A 21,525-nucleotide genomic window follows, 5' to 3' on the forward strand; every position below is an offset into this window, starting at 1 on the left:
GAGAGAGAGAGAGAGAGAGAGAGAGAGAGAGAGATTTGTGGTGCTGGCCAGTTGAACCCTGGGCCTTGAACCTGCTATAAACTCACTCCATTGTTGAGGTGTACCTGTAGTTAGTTCATAGATTGGTTTTTAGGCCTGGTCTACAAAGTGAGTTCCAAGCAACTATTAACTACTACACAGAGAATCCCTGTCCCTAAAACCAAAAAAAAAGAAAAAAGGCCAAGGGTGGGTGTGCATGCCTTTAATCCCAGCACTCTGAAGGTAGAGGCAAGGTAGATCTCTTGAGTTTGAGGCCAACCTGGTCTATGTGTAGTGAGTTATTTCTATGATAGCCAGAGCACATTAAAAAATAAAGTGTGTGTGTGTATTTACAACAAAGTAACAAAACTTAGGGACTAGTGTGTTTCTAGTACCCTAGTTGTGTTACTGCCACTGGTATAATTAGTGTGAAGTACAATAGTAGACTGTATTTGTTTTGCAACAAAAACCATTTTCTCTTGTGGTAGAATTACTTTGAAAAACTGGAGAAATTGTCAGCTGCTGAAGAAATACAAGGTGATGGCCCTAAGAAGGAACGTACCAAGCTCATCACCCCTCAGGTGGCCAAACTGGAGCATGCTTATAAACCTGGTAAGGTCCTAGGCCATTTGAAAGACTACTGTCTTAATAAGCTAGAGGCAGTTATTTGTGGAGAGCATGACTAGCTTGACAGATAAACCATAGGTTCTTTGCCCTTTGAGAGTCCATAATTTTTAAAATTTACTGTGATTTTTCTTAGTACTTCTCAAATTGATAAAGGAAATAAATTTTCTTTTGATAATTATATTAATGAAGAGTATAGATTATGCAAAGGAGTTGCTTTAGCTGCCTGTAGCAGGTCACAACTGTAATCTCAGTACTGAGGAGGCAGAAGCAGAAGGGTCATGAGTTCAAAGTCTGCCTAAGATAATGAGACCTTGCCTTAAAACAAACAACAGACAAAAGAAAAAGAAAGAAAAGGGGTTGCTTTACTATCTACAGTCCTGTGAGAGATTATTAAGCCATGGATGAAGAAAAGGAAAAAGCTTTTCAAGTGCTCTCTGCCATATTCCGGGTGTTTATTGGAGTCTTTTTTGTCCTTTCAGTGCAGTTTGAGGGCTCTTTGGGGAAGCTTACTGTCTCTAGCGTGAATAATCCTCGGAAGATGATAGATGCTGTTGTGACATCTCGGAGTGAGGATGATGTAAGTGCCAGGGAATGAAGTGTTCATTTGTGGTAGTCATTGAGAAGATGTGAGCTAATCTATCTGCTGACTCTCCTACTTTCACACCCTCTGGGCCAGCTCTACCCTGCTGCTCAGGCAAAGTGCAGTACCTGCTCTCCAGAGTGTTATAGTTAGTGAGGGACGTGGGCAGTTTTCCACTCTCATGACCTCAGGGCCATCTCTGCCACCTGCCATAGACAGAGATAAGGTAGAAGAGGAGGAGGGTCTCTCCCTTGTCTCTGCTACTACCCAGCAGACAAGAGGCAGGGCCCTCTCCCACACTCACACCCTTAGTGGCTTGCTCACCTGCAATCCCCATATCCAGGGCCAGCTCTACTATGGGGTATCCAGGTGAGGTGCAGGTCTCACTCTCTGAAGTGCCACAGCAGTTGAGAGTCAGGGCCAGCTCCCACACGCACTAGATGACAAGGCACGTGGGCATCTTTCTCTTGCCTGTGGTGCCCCATGGCAGACAAGTTGCAGGACCAACTCTCTCACACACCCTGCTTGCCCATGATTGCACCATCAGGGTCAGTTCTATCACGTACCTTGCGTGCTCTCCTGAGTGCTGCAGCAGGTGAGGAACAAGGGCCAATTCTTCTGCTCTCATGACCCTAGAGCTAGGTCTCCCACCTATCACAGTTGGTGAAAGGTGAGGAGGGTAATTTCTCCCTCCATGAGTGGTAGGACTCTACCACACTTGTATCCTTGGGGCTGGCTTACCCACAACTCCATTGTACCTGCCCACTCTTCTGTGATACCCCAAGTGAGGTGCAGGGTCTGCTCTCATGCCTCCAGGGCCAGTTCTATGCAGCCTCCCACCCCATCCCTGTAGCAGTACAGGCCAGGACCCTACCGTAGTCTCAGGTGGCAGCACAGGCTACTAACCTCAGGCTGGTCCTCATCCCCTCAGCTCTCTAGTTCTGCCTGGCGTCATTTGCCCACATCCCTCTATTTATCTTTCTTCCATTTCTCCTCCACTTACTCTTAGTGGTCTTTGAGGGTCTGGGATCATCTGAGGAGTGGTGTCAGAGTGCCGTGCTCACTTGTGCACTATGGTGCCTCACAGGGCATGGTCTGCACCTCCCAAGCCGGTGTGGTGCTGGACTCAGGTTAGCTCCCTGTCATGGGCCCCATGATGCCATTCTGGTAGTTGTTTCTGGCTCATTCCTGCCTGGGGCAAGAGTCCCAGACAGGTTTCTCCCAAGTTTTGGCTTGCTCTCCATTCCGGGAGCCCATCTGGGCCTACCTGGCACCTAATTGGTAGTTGTCTCAAGATAGCTTTATTTTGTTTTATTTTATTTTTTCAGGCTTCTAATCACTCAGATATTTATAGGTCAAAACACTGGTACACTGCATATAGCCTTTCTCCTCTCTGCCACCTACTGACATACTGCAGGCACACAGCAGCCACATTTGTAGTACTTCTACAGGCAGAGTAAAATGTTCTACATAGAGGTAAAGAATTTTTCTGAGTAGTCTTTTTTTTTTTTTTTTAAGGAAACAAAAGAAAAACAAGTTCGGGATAAGAGAAGAAAAACCCTTGTCATAATTGAGAAAGTAAGTTTTAGTGTTTATTTCTTTATTTAGTTTCAATTTAAAGGACAATCAAATATATGTATCCAAGATGTAGAAGAATGATCAGTAAATCAGCATTGTTTTTTTTTTTTTAATTACATTTTTATGTATGGGGGTGGCATTGTGCATGAAGGTCAGAGGACAGCTTGTAGGGCTGGGTTCTTGCCTTCCATCATGTGAGTTTTGGGTCTCAAACAAGATTGGCCTGGGTGAGTAGGTACTTTTCCTGCTGAGTCATCTCACTGGCCCCTGTTCTTTTATATTATATAAGAATGGTTTGTGGTAAGTCCTTGTTATCAGAGTATTTAGAAGTGATTGTGCTATATACCTTGCTTATGGTATCCTAGAAGGAACACTGCACTGGGGTTTTGTTCACTGTTGTTCAACTAATAATTATCTTTGAGCAGGTCACCTTTTGTGATACATAAATGTATGTGTAGGTGTTGGTGTTTACTCCAGCTTGTGTGGAAGTCAGATGATAACTTAAGGGAGGCAGCTTGTGGTTCCGTCCAACACAGATGAACTCAGGCTGTCAGACTTGACAGCAAGCACCTTTACCCACGGAGCAGTCTCATCAACCCAGGTCATCTTGATCCTAATAAAAATAGGAATGAAAGTTTCTCATGAACTGATTTAGTTTTACATCATTTATTGGGTGCAATGAAATTATACATATAGACTACACCGTGTTCAAGACTGTAGATCACAAGCTACAAACCATCCCTTTTCTGAGTCTAACCTGAGGCTGAGTTATTTAAACTTTTATGCTGTCCTCAGTTTCTTCGTGCAAGACAGCGTTAGTAGTTTTGTTTTGGGGTTGGGTTTGCAGTGAGTTGAATACCTGCAGAGTACTTAGACCACTGGCTGACACCAGTAGTAAAATTAACTTTTTACCTGGTCGGTGGTAATGCACAAACTTTTATCCCAGCATTCAGGAGGCAGAGACAGGAAGATCTCCTAGTTTAGCCTGATACACAGAAGAGTTAACAGGATAGCCAGGGCTACGCAGTGTAACCTTGTCTCAAGAAACAAAACAAAAACAAAATTTGCCTGATTAGCAAAATGTTTATCAGGAATCCAGGGTGGTGGATTTTAATCACAGGGCAGTTTCATCACATAACAGGAATTTTAATCCCAAAGGCAGTTTCTCAATGTGAGGACTATATAGTGAATTCCAGAAGGACTACAAAGTAAGACCCTATCTAAAGATTTCCAGGGATGGAGAAGGTAAAATGTTTCTTTGCTGTATAAGTTTGAAGAACAGAGTTTACACCCTCAGCATCCATATAAATGCCAGGCAGGTATGGCATGGCAGTTCTGAGGAGACAAGAGATAGAATCCTTGGAGGAACCTGGCTAGTTAGGTCATCCTGCTTGGCTACTTCTGGGTTCAGGTGGGAGATGCTGCCTCAATATAGAAAGTGCTGAAAGATGGAAGAAAATACTTAACAGTCAAGCCTGGCATCTTCACACACTCATACACCCTCATCTCTGGAAGGTGGCATTCTTATAGTAAATTGGGTGTTTGAGCCTAACATTGCTGCTAGAGATTTTGGGAAACATAATTACTTCACTATTTGACTAGCAGTCTAAGAGTGAAAGAATGATGCTTAAAGGATTATTTCACCCTATTTCCCTACACTTAAAGGAGCACCTTTTTTAAAAAAACTCCTTTTGTTTAATTTATATGCTGGTATTTTCACTGTGAAGACATTTATCTAATACTCTGTGGTCCTAATCTAGTGTGTGGTGGCCAATCTGTCTCTCTCCTAGACCTACAGTTTACTCCTTGATGTGGAGGATTATGAAAGGCGCTATCTCCTAAGTCTAGAAGAAGAACGGCCTGCCCTGATGGATGAAAGAAAGCACAAAATCTGTAGCATGTATGACAACCTTAGGGGCAAATTGCCTGGACAAGAGAGGTAATTATTGTGCACTTAGGGGAAATGGGAGATTCCCTCCATTGCCAAACTAAACACCACATACTTGGGATTGTGATATACTCTGTCCTATTTCTATAAGCCTAGCATCTGTCTTGGGTTTTGTTGTTTTTGTTTTGAGAAAGTCACATTGTGTGTCTCTGCCTGACGTTAGTTTCACAGAGATCCAGTTGCCTTCCAAATGCTGGTATTAAAGGTGTGGGCCGTCATACTACACCCACTAGTATCTATCTTTTTGTACAGACTTCGGTGCTACTTCATATAAAACTTCCCATAATTTCTTTGAGTTCTTTGTTGGATTTATTCACAGTATATATTCATTGTCTACAAGGATTGAGCTAGGTGCTGGAGATAAAAGGAGGAATGTTACTGGATTTTGGTTTTGAGGTGACAGATTGTGTCTGACTTATGATTACTAGTGTTTTAACTTTGTAATATTTATTTACTTTACTACAACATTTGATGGTACATCAACATTTGTACTTTCTTGGGGTTTCCATTAGAATGTTTATGTGGAAGCCAGTCAATCTTCAGGTGAAGTACTAACTTTCTGTGTCATCTTTCTCCTGCTTTGTCTGAAGCAAACCTAATTGTGATATTTGATAAATCCCAAATGCTAAATGTAACAGGACTACATTTGCTAATGTTTCTCTTTACTCAGGGTCTCCTGAGCCACAACTTGCACAAACATAGAATAGACTTCTTTTCAACACACTCTTTGTAATTTTGGTGTGATAAATGCGATATATCCCTAAATAGACATGTTATATAACCATTAAATGCATTTAGTTGAATATTTATTTACATGGAAAAATGTTGAAGAGGTTGAAGTGCTCAGCAGTAGAGCACTTGTCTAGCATACAGGAGGCGCTGGATTCAGTTCCCATTCTGTGGGGGCAAATAGTAAATTACAAAGTAGTGTAACTCTGTGCCCTGATAACACTTACAGGTTAACTCTGAAAAATATTTAATTTTTACTTAAGTTTGATCATAGTATTTAATTTTTTCTTAAATTTGATCACATTTTTACATATAATGAGAAATGATCTTCTATATTTGTAAAACTTTTTAGATTTTATTGTTTGGTTGGAATTAGAAAGTCATCCTCCATTTTGTAGTACAGATGAACATAAAGATGAGTGTTGCATAATTTTTAAAAATGTGGGGTTTCTGTATTGCCTTTATTGACACTAGGTGGCATTCTTTCTGCAGGCCAAGTGATGACCACTTTGTACAGATCATGTGTATCCGAAAAGGGAAGAGAATGGTTGCCCGCATTCTCCCTTTCCTCTCCACAGAGCAAGCAGCTGACATTCTCATGGCAACTGCCAGAAACCTCCCTTTCCTTATCAAGAAGGATGCACAAGATGAGGTACCCTCCATGTAGGACCAGTACCTTATAGTTCTCAAGTTGGGAAACTTTGGCTCTTGGTTTTATACTTTTGTGGATGTCAAATATCACTCTTTGCTCTGTTGTCAGTAGTTTCACATTAGCCTGGAGGTTTAGTTGATAATTATTCTCACAGGATAATTCTTGATTAAAAGATCTGTTTATCCTTGTAATAGCTCTTGGAAGATTAACAAAATTTCTTGTACTTTTTGAAGTTCAAGACAAGAAACTGGCTGGGCAGTGGTGGTGCACGCCTTTAATCCTAGCACTTGGGAGGCAGAAGCAGGCCAATTTCTGAGTTCTAGGACAGCCAGGGCTACACAGAGAAACCCTATGTACAAACTGATAAAAGAATAGTTAGTATTGGTCTGTATAGGATTCAGAATGAGATACCTGTGAGGAAATTAATTATAATTGTATAAAAATTTAACAATATAGTTGTTTAAAATAAATCACCTGAGTTATCTGTGCAGAAGATAACTTCAAAACAGGAACGAGCTGGACATTACTGCTATAGCCTTTGAGATTTTAGTATTTACAGAAAGGAATGAAAAGTTTAAATCTTATCAGAATGCAACATACACACTTTTTTAAAGATTTATTTATTTATTTATTTTGTGCATATGAGTACACACTGTAGCTATACACATAGTTGTAAGCCTTCATCTGGTTGTTGGGAATTGACTTTTTAGGATCTCTGCTCTCTCTGGTCAACCTTGCTTCCTCTGTTCAGCCCTACTTGCTCCTGCCCAAAGATTTATTTATTATTATTATAAATAAGTACACTGTAGCTGTCTTCAGACACACCCGAAGAAGGCATCAGATCTCATTATGGGTGATTGTGAGCCACCATGTGATTGCTGGGATTTGAACTCAGGACCTTCAGAAGAGCAGTTGGTGCTCTCACTTACTGAGCCATCTCATCAGCCCCGCACAGTTTTTAGTTTTCCTTATGAATAGTTTGCTTGCCTGTGTGTATGTGCACTGTATTCATGATTGGTGTCCATGGAAGTCCATGGAACAGGGCATTAGATCCCTACAATTGGAGTTAAGGCTTGTGAACCTCTATGTGGGTGCTGGGAATTGAATTTGGGTCCTCTGTAAAAGCAACACACACCATCTCTCCAACCTTGAAACTAGTACATTTTTAAGAGACTCTAAGAATGAAAAATGGAATGGAGGAAAAATTTAAAGATTGGATGTTTATCCTAAAGAATAAAAGACCAGAATAAAAAGGTACACCTATTCTAGAGCATAAATGCCAAAGGAAGTGAGTGGAGCAGTGGGCACTCTGTCGGTTATGATCTCACGGAAACCCAACAGTGGATGCAAGTGTGCGAGAACCTCATTCATTTGGTGGATACTCACTGAATACTACATTCCAGGCACCATTTTACAACATAGAAATAAAGCTAGGAGTACAAAAGACCTTCATGGAGCTCTCTTGCTAGTGAAGGGCCCTTAGCTAACTTTATAGGAAAGTTTTGTGTGGTAACGCATGCCTGATTTCCTCACACTATGGTGACTAAGGCAGGAGGATTGCTGTAAGTTTGACACCAGTCTAAAAATATGTTCACTCTCTTCCCTCCCCCTCTTATATACATGCATGTATAAATATTTATGTGTACATGCATGTGCTGAGTTTTTAATCTATGTGAATTAAAAAGTAATAAACCATGTTTCTAGAACCCACTTTCTTGAAGTAATAGCTGGTTCCAGGCGTTCTCATGAGAGCACAGATAATCCTGGTCTTACAACAGAGGCAAGAGAACTACTAAGTTCCTAGGGATGTACAAACCAATTTGAGGGGACTATTTGCCAGAAGTGATATATTTAACATATTTAACATCAAAAAGAAAAATTACAGCAGTAGACTGAATTTGATTTTATTTAACGAGTACATACTGATACCAAAACCATAGCAATCATTTGTAGTGAGTGCTAAGGCCAGTAACTCATCTCAAACTGAACAAGAAAAAATCAAATATTTATCCTACTTTTCCATTACAACCAAATGTCCTTGCACACAGCAATATAATAATTTTATATATGGCGTGCAGCCTGCTGGTCACACCACTGCTGGGAGGTAAGTGAAGGAATGGTTTGCAGGATGTAACACTCTTGTTTGTTTCTAGGTGCTGCCGTGCTTACTGAGTCCCTTCTCTCTCCTCCTCTATCATCTTCCTTCAGTGACTGTCACCAGCCTTCTGCAACAGCTAATGAACCTACCTCAGAGTGCAAGTGCACCAGCACCCTCCAGTTCCCACCTCACTGCTGTGCTCCAGAACAAGGTGGTCTTGTCACTTTGTGCCCCTAAGTTTGTGTGGCATCTAAATTTGGCTTGGGAAAATTATGACTACTGTAGCTTTCTTCCACTCAGGAATTACATATTACTCTAGCAAAGGCTAGAACACAAGCAGTGGTTTGGAAAAATTAGTTTCTGATGAAATTTGTAGCATCAAGTATTCAGTCTTCTACAGTTATTCCTGTCATCTTTAGCAGAAGATTCTCATTCTCAGAAGATTCTTGCTTCAAAACTGTTCTAAAAGTTAAAACTGGCTTGGCATGAGGAACATAGCTGCGTATGGATGATTAAGGTGTAGATTAGCTGCCTGTCCTATTTTATTGGGACTTTTCCCAGAAGTTTCAACAAGCTTCTACTGAGTATCCGTGACCAGGACTTAGTCACAATGCATGCCTACCTACAGGGAAGCTACCCACAGCTTTCAGTTAATGTCATGTTAAAGATGTAAAGATTAAGACAAAATTTGGTGCACTTGTGTTTAATCTCAGCACTCAGGAGAAAGGCTGGCATATAAATCTGAGTTTAAGGCCAGCCTAGTTTACATACCCAGTTTCAGTATAAAACACAACAAACAAACAAAAACAACTTTTTTTCTTTTTTAAATTCAAAACCACTTAGAGGAAACCTAATAAGGAAAGAGGATCATGGTTTCTAAACAGGCGTTTTAGTCCTAGACTGCCCTATTACAGCCTTATGGTGCTCAGCTGGTTTTCTTTCTATTTTACTTTTAATAATTTATATATTTTAGCCGGGCGGTGGTGGCGCACGCCTTTTTTAATCCCAGCACTTGGGAGGCAGAGGCAGGCGGATTTCTGAGTTCGAGGCCAGCCTGGTCTACAGAGTGAGTTCCAGGACAGCCAGGGCTACACAGAGAAACCCTGTCTCAAAAAACAAACAAAAAATAATAATAATAATTTATATATTTTATTTGCATTGGTATTTTGGTTGCATGTATGTCTGTGTAAGAGTGTCATATTTTGGAGGTATAGACAGTTATGAGCTGCCATGTGGGTGCTGGCAATTGAACTTGGGTCCTCTGGAGGAGCAGTTAGTGCTCTAAACCACTGAGCCATCTCTTCAGGCCCTGACCTGCTTTTCTGATCTATGTTACGCAAGTAATGATGCAGGCTTTGCACAGTTGTCATAGTATTTAGATGATGCCTGCTATGTAGTAGGTACTTGTTTAGAGCCATGGTACAATGGAGGTGAGGCACCCCTTTCTCCTTTGACCTACCAACAATAACAAGGGATCTGAGGCAGTAGAGGATACCTGTATCCCTTAGGACAAAGTCTCATGTGACCAGTTGTGGTCTTCCTGTTATTTAATCTCTCTTTTAATTTTGATAAGAGCAGTAGAAAACCAAGAAGTCATACAATATCCTGAGCCTGGTGAAAATTTGCCTACAAATAGAATGGAAGGAAATTTTGTGGAAAAGAAAGATTATCCTTTGTAATACTAGCACAGAAAAGTAGAATGAAATCCCAGAATACCACCAGCATCACATTTAACCTAGTGCTGTTGGTATTTTCTTTTGATGCCCCTTCAGAGTTCATGTTGCTGATTTTTAGGCTTCTATTAACACCCTTTGGGTTTTTTTTTGTTTTGTTTGTTTTTTAAATTTTAATTAATTTATTATATGAAAGCTATCTTCAGATGCAGCAGAAGAGGGCATCAGATCTCATTATGGATGGTTGTGAGCCACAGTGTGGTTGCTGGGATTTGAACTCAGGACCTTCAGAAGAGCAGTCAGTGCTCTTAACTGCTGAGCCATCTCTCTAGCCCTATTAACACCCTTTGTAAGTTTGTAGATTTCAGATAAGAAAATACTCTTGTGTGCATACACGTGCACTTTTGTATGGTGTGCATGCAGAGGCTATACAGTCAGAGGTTGGCATCAGGTGTCTTTCCTTGATTAGTCTCCATCTTTGCTTTTTGAGATAAGTTCTCTGACTAAACTTGAAGCTCACTAGATGTGCTAGATGTGCTGGCCATTGTAGATCAGGAATCTGCCAGGCTTCAGTTCCCAGAGGTTGAATCACGGGCACACACTACCATGCCCAGCTTTTTGTGATCTATGCTCAGGTCCTCACTCTTGCACAGCAGGTACTTCACCAGCTCCAGCTCCGCTATCTTCCTAGCCCCAGGAGTATAATTTTCTTAAATTTCCTTCCAGCTTTGATATTTTTCCCCTTTGTGTCTTTCTCTTTTTTTGTTGATTTTTGTTTTGCTTTTTGAGCCATTGTTGTGTATTCCAGGCTGCTCCCTAACCTGCTGTATAACCAGGGATGACATTGAACTTTTGATTCTCCTGAATGCTGGGATTATAGGTGTGCACTGTCACATCAGGCTTGTATGGTGCCGGGAAACAAGCCTGAAGCCTTGTGCATGCTAGGAAAGGGCGCCACCAACTAAACTATATCTTCAGGACCCATGTAGCTCTTCATGTCTTTTTGTATTTACAAAATAACTTAAATTTTTTCTTCTAATTTTCCATGAACTTTAACTTTCCTTCTTAATCTATTTTGATTCTTTAAAAATGGAGAAAGACAAAATCGTTATATTATCAGTGACTGGTGTAGAAAATATTTTCCCAACAGGATAGAGTATACAGAAATGGCTTTCGATGCTTGTCATCAGGCTTGCCTGACCTCTCCTCCTGGCTACACAAAGACTTTGGTGTAGAGGCATTCCCATTCAGTGCCATGGTCTTATCAACTGATGTGGAAGAGGCTTAAGTGCACTCTATTGAGTTTTGCTGTTGTTACTTTTAGATTTGTCTTATATATGAGTGGGTTTGTTTGCTTGCTTGCATGTGCACCCTGTGAGTGCCAACGGGAGGTTGTGAACTATTATGTAGATTCTGGGAATTCAAGAACAGGTGCTCTTAATTCCTGATCCATTTCTCCAGCCCTTTAGATACATTGTTATGTTTGATTCCATCTGATTTCTGTTATAGTTTGGCTTGTCACTGCTCCTAATCCTACTAAGTCGTGGGGAAGACATACAAAGTTCAGATCCTGCTATAGAATCAACGCAAAATAACCAGTGGTCAGTATTGATTGCTTATTCCCTATTTTAAATATTTAAAATTATCTTTGCTCTCCTTCTCTTTCCCTTCTACTTCTCATACTGTTTTGGGTTTTCTCTGTCAGGACAGAGGTGATGTTCATGGCAACCCGAGAACTTCTACGGATCCCCCAAGCAGCCCTGGCCAAGCCAATCTCTATCCCCACAAATCTAGTGTCCCTTTTTTCTCGCTATGTTGACCGGCAGAAACTGAACTTGCTGGAGACAAAACTGCAGTAAGTTGTGAACACATTACACTGCCATGGTATCTCACATCATACCATGGGGAGGATGAAGTAGAATGAGAGTAAGAGATTAAGACATCCATTATGTGGAAGGGGGGGGAGGTGGGAGGTGTGTGGGTGTATACGCGCTAAAACAAATCACTGTATTGTGTGCAACAGTACCTCAGAAAACAGCAAAAGCTGAGAAGCATCTAAGGTCTTGTAATAAAGACGTAACTAGAATGCAAAAGATTGATCCTATTTTAACTTATACAAACAAGTCATCTTTCTCTTCATATCCTTAGGCTGGTTCAGGGGATACGGTAAAAGATCTCCAGAGTGTCCTGTGCCTCCTGTTGGCTGCCACCTGCACTGCTGCCATCACCAATGGAGTGTTTTTAATGAGGGAGGGGAGGTAGCTTATGACCCAAAGCAAAGTCTTGTGGGATCCCTTCCTGTTTTCAGCAGTTAGCTCTGAATGCCAGGTGTTTCCCACTGCTCTAATGCCTCTGCTGGGTGGTACGTCTGCTGGTTCCTTTTACCTTCTGCGTTACACTTTTGCATGTCCTACTTTTACTCAATTCTTCTCAATTTTGCATTTTCTTTGCCCTAGAGACACAAAGGTAATGTTCCTTTATCCCATCACCACTATTACAATTCAAAGTAGGTTGTAGTCTACCAAAGGACTCCTCCCCCCTTTGAAGTCTTTTTTCATCTCCCCTTATTAATGTGACTATAGGAGAGTCAAAATTAAGTAGAAGTCAAGATATAGGTAAATATATACACACCCCTACACAAATGTTTGTATGATCTCCAGAGGGTCCTTAAAGAATGAATTTTAGTTTGAAAAATATTTAGTTAACATATACCTCTAAAAATAAACCAGCTGATATATTTTTAATCTGTTTCTGTTCCATCTTGTCATTTGGTGGATTCTACTTTTTTAATATATAAATACAGGGTACACAGCACATTACATTAAATCAAACTTGTTAACTGGCTGATGCCCAGCTCCAGGCTGAGAGGACTTTTCCTTCTCCCTACCTGTATTTCCTTTGTTCCTGATGACCATAATTGAAACAGCACACACGGTTAAGCCTTTTCCTGTGATGACTACAGCGTGCTTGAGTCTGTCCCCTCAAGTGCATTCAAGAGTACCCAAGATGAGCCTCACGTAGAGCCTGCTTTTGCAGTGTAGCTTTTGCGCACCTGCACTGTCTTCCTGATGTGACTTCTGTAAGCCATGCTTCTGCTTCTCTTCCCCATTTTCATTTAGTGTCTTGGGTAGAAACCTCCAAATGTAGCCATGGCTGCTAAGCTTGGGCTCTGCTCTTCAGTCTCCTCCACCCTGCAGCAGAACTGCTGTCCTGGCTGCTTAGTCTCACCTGAGCCCCATCCACTGGCAGCCAGCAGGGCCTGGGTTTGAATGTGAGGGATACTTCCCTTACACTCAACTTTCTTCCCTTTAGCAATCAGCCAGGATAAGGGACTCTGCTCCCTAGTGGTTGCAGTTCTGAAAAAACTAAATTGAATTTATTTTATGTTCCCTTCCTGATCCTACTTTCTGCTGTTCTCACCTTTTTGAATGTAGTTGGGGGACAGGCTATGATATTTAAAAAGAATAAACGTTTTGCACATACATGTATAACAGTAAAGCCCTCCGTTAAAACCAGCTGTCTTTGTACTCATCTCCATTTCTTCTCATTTTGTGGCCTCGGGCTCCACCAGCTGCTCCCCAGTGACAGTCCCTAGCTTCCTTCTGCCATCTGCTGACTGTCTCCACTGAGCCTTTCCTACCTTCCCTTCACACCCAATCAAGTAAACACTTGATTATTTTTTCTTCCTTATTGTGCTTTTTGTTCAGTTCTAATTAATAAAAATAAAAGTTTCTAAATTTACATTTTTATAGGGTATTGTAAATAAAACAAATTGTATACTTGAAAATATGTGCTTGCTTTATACCTTTTTGTTTCTGCATTTTAATGTTTTCCGTTATACTTGGATTCACTAGCAAAACTCTTGATGTTGAGAAAATACCACTTTGCCCTGAATAAATTCACTATTTCTAGATATCCATCTCTTTTTGCTTTTAAGAGACTCAGGTAACTCCTTTAAGCGTTTAGCTGTCCTTATGGTTTGTATTTTTCTTAGCTCTAGCCTTGTAGCTTTGTTTATTCTTTAAAAAGCAAAAAGCATCTTGCTAGGCACATACCTGTAATCCTAGCATGCAGGAGTGTGAAGCATTAGAGTCGTTCATTTTTACTCTTAAGATTTAAGATTCAGCAAACTCAAAGAATAGAGGAGGTCAGAGAATGGAGAGCGGTTAAGGTTCTTGCTGTTCTTCAAGAGGACCCAAGTTCAGTCCCTAACACCCACGTTGTCAGCTCAGTCATCTATAACTCCAGTTTCCCAGGATCTGATGCCCTCTTCTAGTTTCTGTGAACACAGGGCATGGTGTCAGAGTAAACATTACCAACAAAGCACCCATATACATATTTTTTTTTAAAGGAAGAACAGTGGAAAGGGAAGTTGGATCCAAGAGCAGAATAATAGTATAGGCTATTACTGTTAGAGTGATATATAAAGAGAGATGGTTTGTTAACCTTAACATAAACCCTGTTAGGTGGCTGGTGTTGGGGAATAGCCACAAAGCTAGACTCAAAGTGTCCAGTTATGTCTGAAAGAACATAATATGCCAACACTCCACAATTTAGAAACCTAGAAACTGAAGTTCTAGGAGGAACCAGGACTTGCTTGAGGCCTTCGGTTGGCTAATGGTAAAATCTCAGGGATTGTTCTAGGTACTTTAAAAGTTAATTTTTTAACCTAGAAATAATGAATGTAGGCAATAATTAGAAGTTTTGTCTACAAACGTGCAATCAAATGTGGGCCTGTTGCCTACAGAAGCCAGAAAAGAGTTCTAGATAATCTGGAAGTAGAATTATGGATGGCACAGCCACCAATTTGGGGGCTGTGAACTGAACCCAAGTCCTCAGCAAGAGCAAATAGTGTTAGCCTCTGAGCCATCTCTTCAGGTCCAGGCTACATGGGAAAATACAATAAAAGTATGGATAGAGTGTACCAGCTGAAAGATCAAAGACCCACTTTAATAAGTTCTTAAACATAAGGAAGTCCAAGACCCAGCCTATGGGTTTTTAAGCCTTGTACTTAGGTTGGACAGTGAGTTGGACTGTGGGAAGGCCAAAAGGGTCTTACACTTTTCCTTATCTAGCTTTGCTTGACTAGTTCGGCATTATGAACTCTGAGAAACAAGTGTGTAGGATTTCAGCAAGCAAGGCTTTAATCTGATAACTTAGCGTCTTAAAATGATCTAATAACATTTTAACTTTATTTCCTCTTAGAGACAAAGTTATGAATAGCTTGCCGGTCTCATAACTGTCTCTGCCTTACTTTTTATTGTGCAAGTGTTACATGGAAGGCTGTTTGTTTTTACATGGAAGGAGGTTTTGCTCATTCAGTGTGACTTTTCCAGCTCCCACTTTAGCTGAGTTCATTCTCCAAAGTGATACTAACCAAAATTGGACTCAAGGTCTCCAAAGTATGTAGAAGAGAACTAACTGATAATCAGTGTGTGGTTTTTCCTTTTCAGTTGTGAATATGATGTCTTTAAAATTACTTAAATTGTATCAGTTCGTATAGCAAAAGCTGGTGATACTGCTAGCCTAGCATACAGAAATCCCCGGGTTTGATCCCCAGTACTGCATAAAACTGGGCACTCCTAGCACTTGGGAAGTGCACTGATCAGCAGCAGAATGAATTCATGGCCAGCCTGGAATACATGAGACCCTGTCTAAAAGGGGAAAAAAAACAGCAAGGACATCTGATATTTCATAAACCTAGATAAGACTAAAAGTTATAAATTATTAAATGAAAATCACAGTGCCAAGGGTGAGCAACTCATGCACTGTTGGTAAGGGAGTTCCCTGAGGCCCCAGAATAGTCAATTCCTACTACTGTTAGTTGCCGCCAGCACTGGGTTGTAAGACCCTATTTCTGAAGGTGATTTGCTTTTGACATAAATCAAGCTGCAAGTTTCCCTATGTGTTAGCTAGATTTCATAGTCCTGGGAGATGCTGCGCAAGCAGCCAAGAACTGTCATCAGTTGTCTTATAGCAGTGGATCCTAGGTACAATACAGACTGGCTAAGAAAGCTGAACCACTATTGGTACAATGTGGTAGGTGTGTTATTGGGGGTAGGCTAACCACTCTCTGCTTGGAAATGATGCTCTCACCACAGGTGAGTATTTACATCTGATACTGTAAACCCAGGCTGAAACTGTAAGCCCATGACTGGGGAGGTCATAACCCAAGTCAGGAAACTACTGCTGCTGTCTTAACTAATAGGTATAATGTGTCCATCAAGTTTGATAAATAGCTGTGTGGGTATGCCCATAAGTGAGTACTGCTGTCAGCGTTGTAAGAGAAACTTATTTTTACCAGTATTCAGGGTGACCCTCAGAGACTCAAACAGGTCAAAGTACTGCGAGTAAATGACTGTTGAATGCCCATTCATTAATGGGGCATCTATATCACTCCCTACAAGTCTCAGGGCACTGTTGGAAGAAGATAAAAGACAGGAAGTGGGGGACAGGATAGAATGTTGACTTCCAGGAATGATATGGTCATTGTGCTCTTGAACTCACAACACCTGTGCAAGGTTAGATCAATACCCTGTTATGGAAAGGAGGGAGCCTCATGGGGGGGGGGGGGTGCACAACACCCCCTGAGGTTTTATGTGCAGTTAACAGTTGATGGGAAGTGGAGAGATTCTTACCTCAGTGGTGTGGTCACAGGTAAATTGTTCCTGCTTCTGTTAACAAACCCTACCTACATTCCTATAAGGACCCTAATGAAACTCACTGAGTCGCGCACACACATACAGACATGAAAGAAGAGGAGGGAGATGAGTAGGAAGGGGAAGGAGGCAGTAATGGTGGAGTGAGTGTGATGCACACGTATAAAAATGCAATCAATTTGCAAAATCGATCATCAATAGGAGGAGAGGACCTCGGCCCTGTGAAGGTTCTGAGCCCCAGTGTAGGGGAATGCCAGGGCCAGAAAGTGGGAGAGGGCGGGGTGGCAGGCATGGGGAAGGGGGAGGCAACAGGGGTTTGTTTTTGTTGTTTTTGTTTCTTTGTTTTTTGGAGGGGAAACTGGGAATGGAGAAATTCGCATGTAAATAAAGAAAATATCTAAAATTTTAAAAAAAGGTAAAAAAAAAAAAAGAATAGTTTGGAGAAGTGCAGGCGGGCAAAGCTACTAAAAAAAATGCAATCAATTATTATATGGGATATATGCTAATAACCCGCCACCAAAATCATGCCTCTGAGTTCAAGGCCAGCATGGTGAGTTCCAGGACAGCCAGGGCTATGCAGAGAGACAATGTCCAAAAATAAAATAAATAAAACACTTTGAAAAAAGGATCTAAAATTCCACTCTCCAGGAAAAAAAAAAAAAGGTTAAAAAAAACAAGCCAAGGGGGCTAGAGAGATGGCTCAGTGGTTAAGAGCAGTGATTGCTCTCCCAGAGGTCCTGAGTTCAGTTCCCAGCAACCACATGGTGGCTCACAGCTATCTGTAATGGGATCTGATGTCCTCTTCTGGTGTGTCTGAAAACAACTAAAAGTATTATATTCACATACATAAAATATAATAAAATCTTTTTTTAAAAAACAAGCTAAGAATTTAGTGTTACTCCTGAAGTGATTCTACCATGAACAGGCACACAAAAATACAAGTTAGACATATTTAGTGTTTACCTTTAATAAACGGTGGCCATCTTTACCAGTGCAGAGAGAGCCACCCTGTTTATGGTTCTGTGTCCCACTGTACAAAAATTTAACTGCTGCAAATCAATCTTCAAATACTTCTTGTCTGTCATCATTTTCTATGAAGAATAAGCAAAGCTAAGCCTACATCACTTTACATTTTTGTAGCTATTTTATAATGCAGAAAATACAAAAAAGATGTTTATATATTGTATGGTTGTTTTGCCTGCATGTATGTATGCCATAAACCATATCTCCAGCCCCAAACAAACTTTCTATTTTGATCTTCTAGCCTTTTGAAACAAAAGGGCCAACTATAATTGTACTGCACCAAAATAATCATCCAGAGTCTAGATTCTTCACCATCTGCTGATAAGGACTGAAACTGGAATTTGTCCTGGCTGGAAGATAGTTCCTGATCTTAGACCTGAGCTTCATGTGGAAACAGCTGGAAAGCAGGATGGCTTGAAGGCAACACCTGCAGCCTTCCTGATTGGGTTTTTGTTTTTTGTTTTGTTTTTGTTTTGTTTTGTTTTTTCGAGACAGGGTTTCTCTGTGTAGCCTTGGCTGTCCTGGAACTCACTCTGGACCAGGCTGGCCTCAAACTCAGAAATCCACCTGCCTCTGCCTCCCAAGTGCTGGGATGAAAAAAGGCGTGCGCCACCACTGCCTGGCTCCTGATTGGGTTTTAATGTCTTCACTTTTCAGTAGGCAAATTAATACCTCTTGGGAATGTCCAAAAAAGAAGCTGGGTTTGTGATAAAGATTAGAATCACAAGGATGGGTGTAGTGCTATAGATCTGGACCCTGGGAAGAAGCAAATGGAATTCCTTACTTCCATTCTGTTGATGTGAAATAAACAGGTCACAAGTGGTTGTTCCTTCTGTGACTTCCTGTATTCACATGTGAGCTTCACAAATGGAGAAACTGTCTTGTTCACCCCAGAGCCCAACACAGGGCTGACACATAGCAGGTAACCAAAACCAAAAACCTTTGATGAAACCAAGATTGAAGGTGGTATTCCAAGAACCCCTTTAAACAGACACAAAATGTACAGTCAGTTTCCTGAGGCCTGTTTCTAAATACATTGTCACTCGTTTTATCTCCAAGCCAGGAACAATTTGACAATGTAAGTCAGACTTATGGTTCTGGTACAGCTTCCAGGCCTAGAGGGATACTTCTAGTAATAAGTACTAGAAAGAAATCAGCTACGGTAATGATTTTGAATGAGGAAGGGTTTGTACATGGACTGGAGGGGAGTTTAATGGGTAATTTTCAAAAGAACAGCTACACAAAAGAAGCCCATGAAAACTTCAAGGAGCTAGAAGGCATGGGGTCAGAAAGCCATGCAACTGGGGAGCCAGTCCCAAGCAAGAATGAGGTTGAGATGTGTCCAAACTTGGAACATCTTGTCCTGAGGCCTATAGAAATAAGATTTTCCTCCTTGCTCTGGGCCTGCATGTCCCAGCTCATGTAGCCTGGACAGCCCCTACCTCTGCCACTCTTGAGGTAGATAAGTAGCCTGGTAGCCAGATTACAGGTTGAGCTTCCTCTCTCCCTATAAGGACAAGTCCAGCAAGCACCTGGAATTCCTCCTCATGCAAATGAAGCATTCTCAACACCTCAGCACCAGCTGAATGTATGCTCACTCCAAAAACCCCTACCCACTCTCCAAGGTTTATGTAGCCTTTGTTACCCCTAATAAAAGAAAGCTGTTTCACTGAAAACTGGCACTCATGCCAGCTCAGATTATGTGGAACCAACCCACCCAGATAAACTTCATTCCTCCCAGTCTAGCTTAGTGTGCAACACTACCTGGACTTCCCGAAGGCAGAAGCAGATCTGGCCAGCAGAAGGTGTGATAGTGCAAGCCTACATGTAATCCCAGCACTAGGGAGACAGAAACCAGAGGATCCAGGATGGGAATGTGCAGAACCGAGGAACAGAGCAACTGACCCACTGTACAACAAGCTCTCCTGATGACTAACCCACTTTTATGGCACTTTATTAATTCCTTCATGAGAGTGGAGACCCTATAACCTAATTCCCTCTTAAAGGTCCCAGTCTCTCAATCACCTCACATGGGCAACTGAACTTCAACATAAGTTTTACTAGAGAAGTTCACATCCACAACAGAATAGGGGCCCTTATAAAACCTCACAGTGTTCCCTCTTCTGACAGATGCAGAATCTGCCCCTTTGATAGGCAAGATCACTAGTCAGCTGTGAAAATGTTTCCCTATAATCTCAGCAGTAGGTAGGTAGACAAAGGCAAAAGGTCAGGAGTTCAAGGCTAGCCTTGTCTACATGAGACCCTGGACCCTGTCTCAAAACGAAACAAAAAGCAAATTAAATAAATAAATAAATAAATAAATAGGTTAAAACCATTGAGGAACTTACTTTTTAAAAGGTTTACTCCTGTATGAGTGTGTGTGTAGTGTGTATGTATGTATGTATGTATATATATATGTATATGTACACAGGTCTACATGAGTGTCAGTACCCATGGAGGCCAAAAGAAGGCATTAGATCCCTTGGAGGCTGGTGTTATAGGTGGTTGTGAACTGACCAAGTGGATGCTAGGAGCTGAAAGTAAGTCCTCTGAAGATTTAGAGTTAGGCGCTTCCAATTAAGAGAGAACATGCAACATTTGTCTTTCTGGGTCTGAGATACCTCATTTAATGTATTTTCTAATTCCATCCACTTCCCTGAAAAGTTCATGATTTCATCTTTTTTTGCAGATGAATGGTATTCCGTTGTATATATGTACACATTTGCATTATCCATTTGTTCCGTTGTAGGCACATGGTTGTCTCCATTCTCTAGCTGTTGGGCATAGAACAGCAATGAACAAGGACAGGTGGAGTAGGATGTTTGTCCTTTGGGCGTATGCCAAGGAGTGATACAGCTGGGTCTTATGGTAGACTTATATTTAACTTTTGGGAGTTCCCCACACTGATTCCTATGGTGGCTGCACTTGTTTGCAATCCCACCAGTGATGAATGAGGGCTCGCTTTCTCCTGAATCCTTGAGAGAATAATTTTTGAAGATCATTTGGACAGCGGGTTGTCTTTGCAGGGCTCAGGTGAGTGAGGTTGAGAGAAGGCTGCAGGAAGCTGGTCATTTGGATTTCTTACGTTGAGTGACAGACTGACTGGTGCTGGCTTTGCTACTGTGCTCCTAGCTTTCGTATATCCCAGCTCTGAATTCATGATGTGGCTAAGCATCATGTATTTCCTAAACTTAAATTCCTAACAATGCTCCAGTCCTAGCCTCTAGTACTTCAGAATATTACTGTTTTTGAAGAAGAATGAATTAAAATGAGATTATTAGAGTGAGCTCAAACAGGCAGAGGGTGAGATAGGAAAACACGGGCAACCATCCGAATGAAAGCCAAAGAGGCGTCAGGAAAAAAATCACCTGCGCTGACACCTTGATCTCAGAGTTCTCGTTTTATGAGCTGTGAAGTGAGGAAATTCTATGTAAGCTACTTAGCAAACCTATGGTTTGTTACAACAACTAATTGCATAGGTATCAAGTTGTTGGTCATTAATAGATTTTAGAATATTTGTAAAAACCAATAAGGCAATGAGAGAACTCATACAAACTGTAAACAATGATTATCTCTGAATAGTATGAGTATAATAAACTTTCACATTTTGTATTTACATTTCTGAGCAATTTTAGATCTTTTCTAATGGACAGATAATAGGTTTCTACTTAAAGGGAGAGAAGAAAGACGACGAGACTCTGGACATGACTTGACCGTCACTGCAGTGAATGGCAGAGAAGGAACTGAGTAGTTACAGCTACAACCACTGACCAGCACATTTGCTAAGACTTCCCAGAATGCTCCTGAACAGGGCAGGGCTCCACCTTTCCCTAGTATGGCACTTCACAAACACATACTTAAATATTCTGGTTGTTAAAGTCTTAGCACGGGTGTGTGTGTGTGTGTGTGTGTGTGTGTGTGTGTGTGTGTGTGAAAAGGG

The 21,525-nt window shown here is 41.2% G+C and overlaps 1 protein-coding gene, 1 long non-coding RNA gene and 1 other non-coding gene across 4 annotated transcripts in view; 1 reads left to right on the top strand and 2 right to left on the bottom strand.

Annotated features, from left to right (window-relative positions):
• Positions 1-13,811, top strand: part of Patl1 (PAT1 homolog 1, processing body mRNA decay factor) — a 32,832-nt gene extending 19,021 nt beyond the window's left edge. The window contains exons 11-19 of one of the 2 annotated variants that reach the window (XM_031389794.1): positions 507-630; positions 1,125-1,222; positions 2,744-2,803; positions 4,594-4,742; positions 5,973-6,132; positions 8,286-8,441; positions 11,413-11,504; positions 11,609-11,758; positions 12,052-13,811. In XM_031389794.1, coding sequence (XP_031245654.1) covers positions 507-630; positions 1,125-1,222; positions 2,744-2,803; positions 4,594-4,742; positions 5,973-6,132; positions 8,286-8,441; positions 11,413-11,504; positions 11,609-11,758; positions 12,052-12,073 — 1,011 coding nt within the window. In that variant the 3' untranslated portion in view covers positions 12,074-13,811. The remainder of the gene's footprint in view (positions 1-506; positions 631-1,124; positions 1,223-2,743; positions 2,804-4,593; positions 4,743-5,972; positions 6,133-8,285; positions 8,442-11,412; positions 11,505-11,608; positions 11,759-12,051) is intronic. The other variant, XM_031389795.1, reaches the window with a different exon arrangement.
• LOC116104382 lies at positions 2,546-2,681 on the bottom strand. The gene has a single exon (XR_004123882.1). It is a non-coding gene; the product is annotated as a small nucleolar RNA SNORA17 (small nucleolar RNA).
• The window catches only part of LOC116103604, a 29,919-nt gene continuing 11,189 nt past the window's right edge, over positions 2,796-21,525 (bottom strand). Inside the window, exon 2 of the long non-coding RNA XR_004123509.1 lies at positions 2,796-3,416. This is a non-coding gene — a long non-coding RNA (uncharacterized LOC116103604). The remainder of the gene's footprint in view (positions 3,417-21,525) is intronic.

This window comes from Mastomys coucha, unplaced genomic scaffold (genome assembly GCF_008632895.1).
Source record: "Mastomys coucha isolate ucsf_1 unplaced genomic scaffold, UCSF_Mcou_1 pScaffold21, whole genome shotgun sequence".
NCBI classification, from domain to species: domain Eukaryota; kingdom Metazoa; phylum Chordata; class Mammalia; order Rodentia; family Muridae; genus Mastomys; species Mastomys coucha.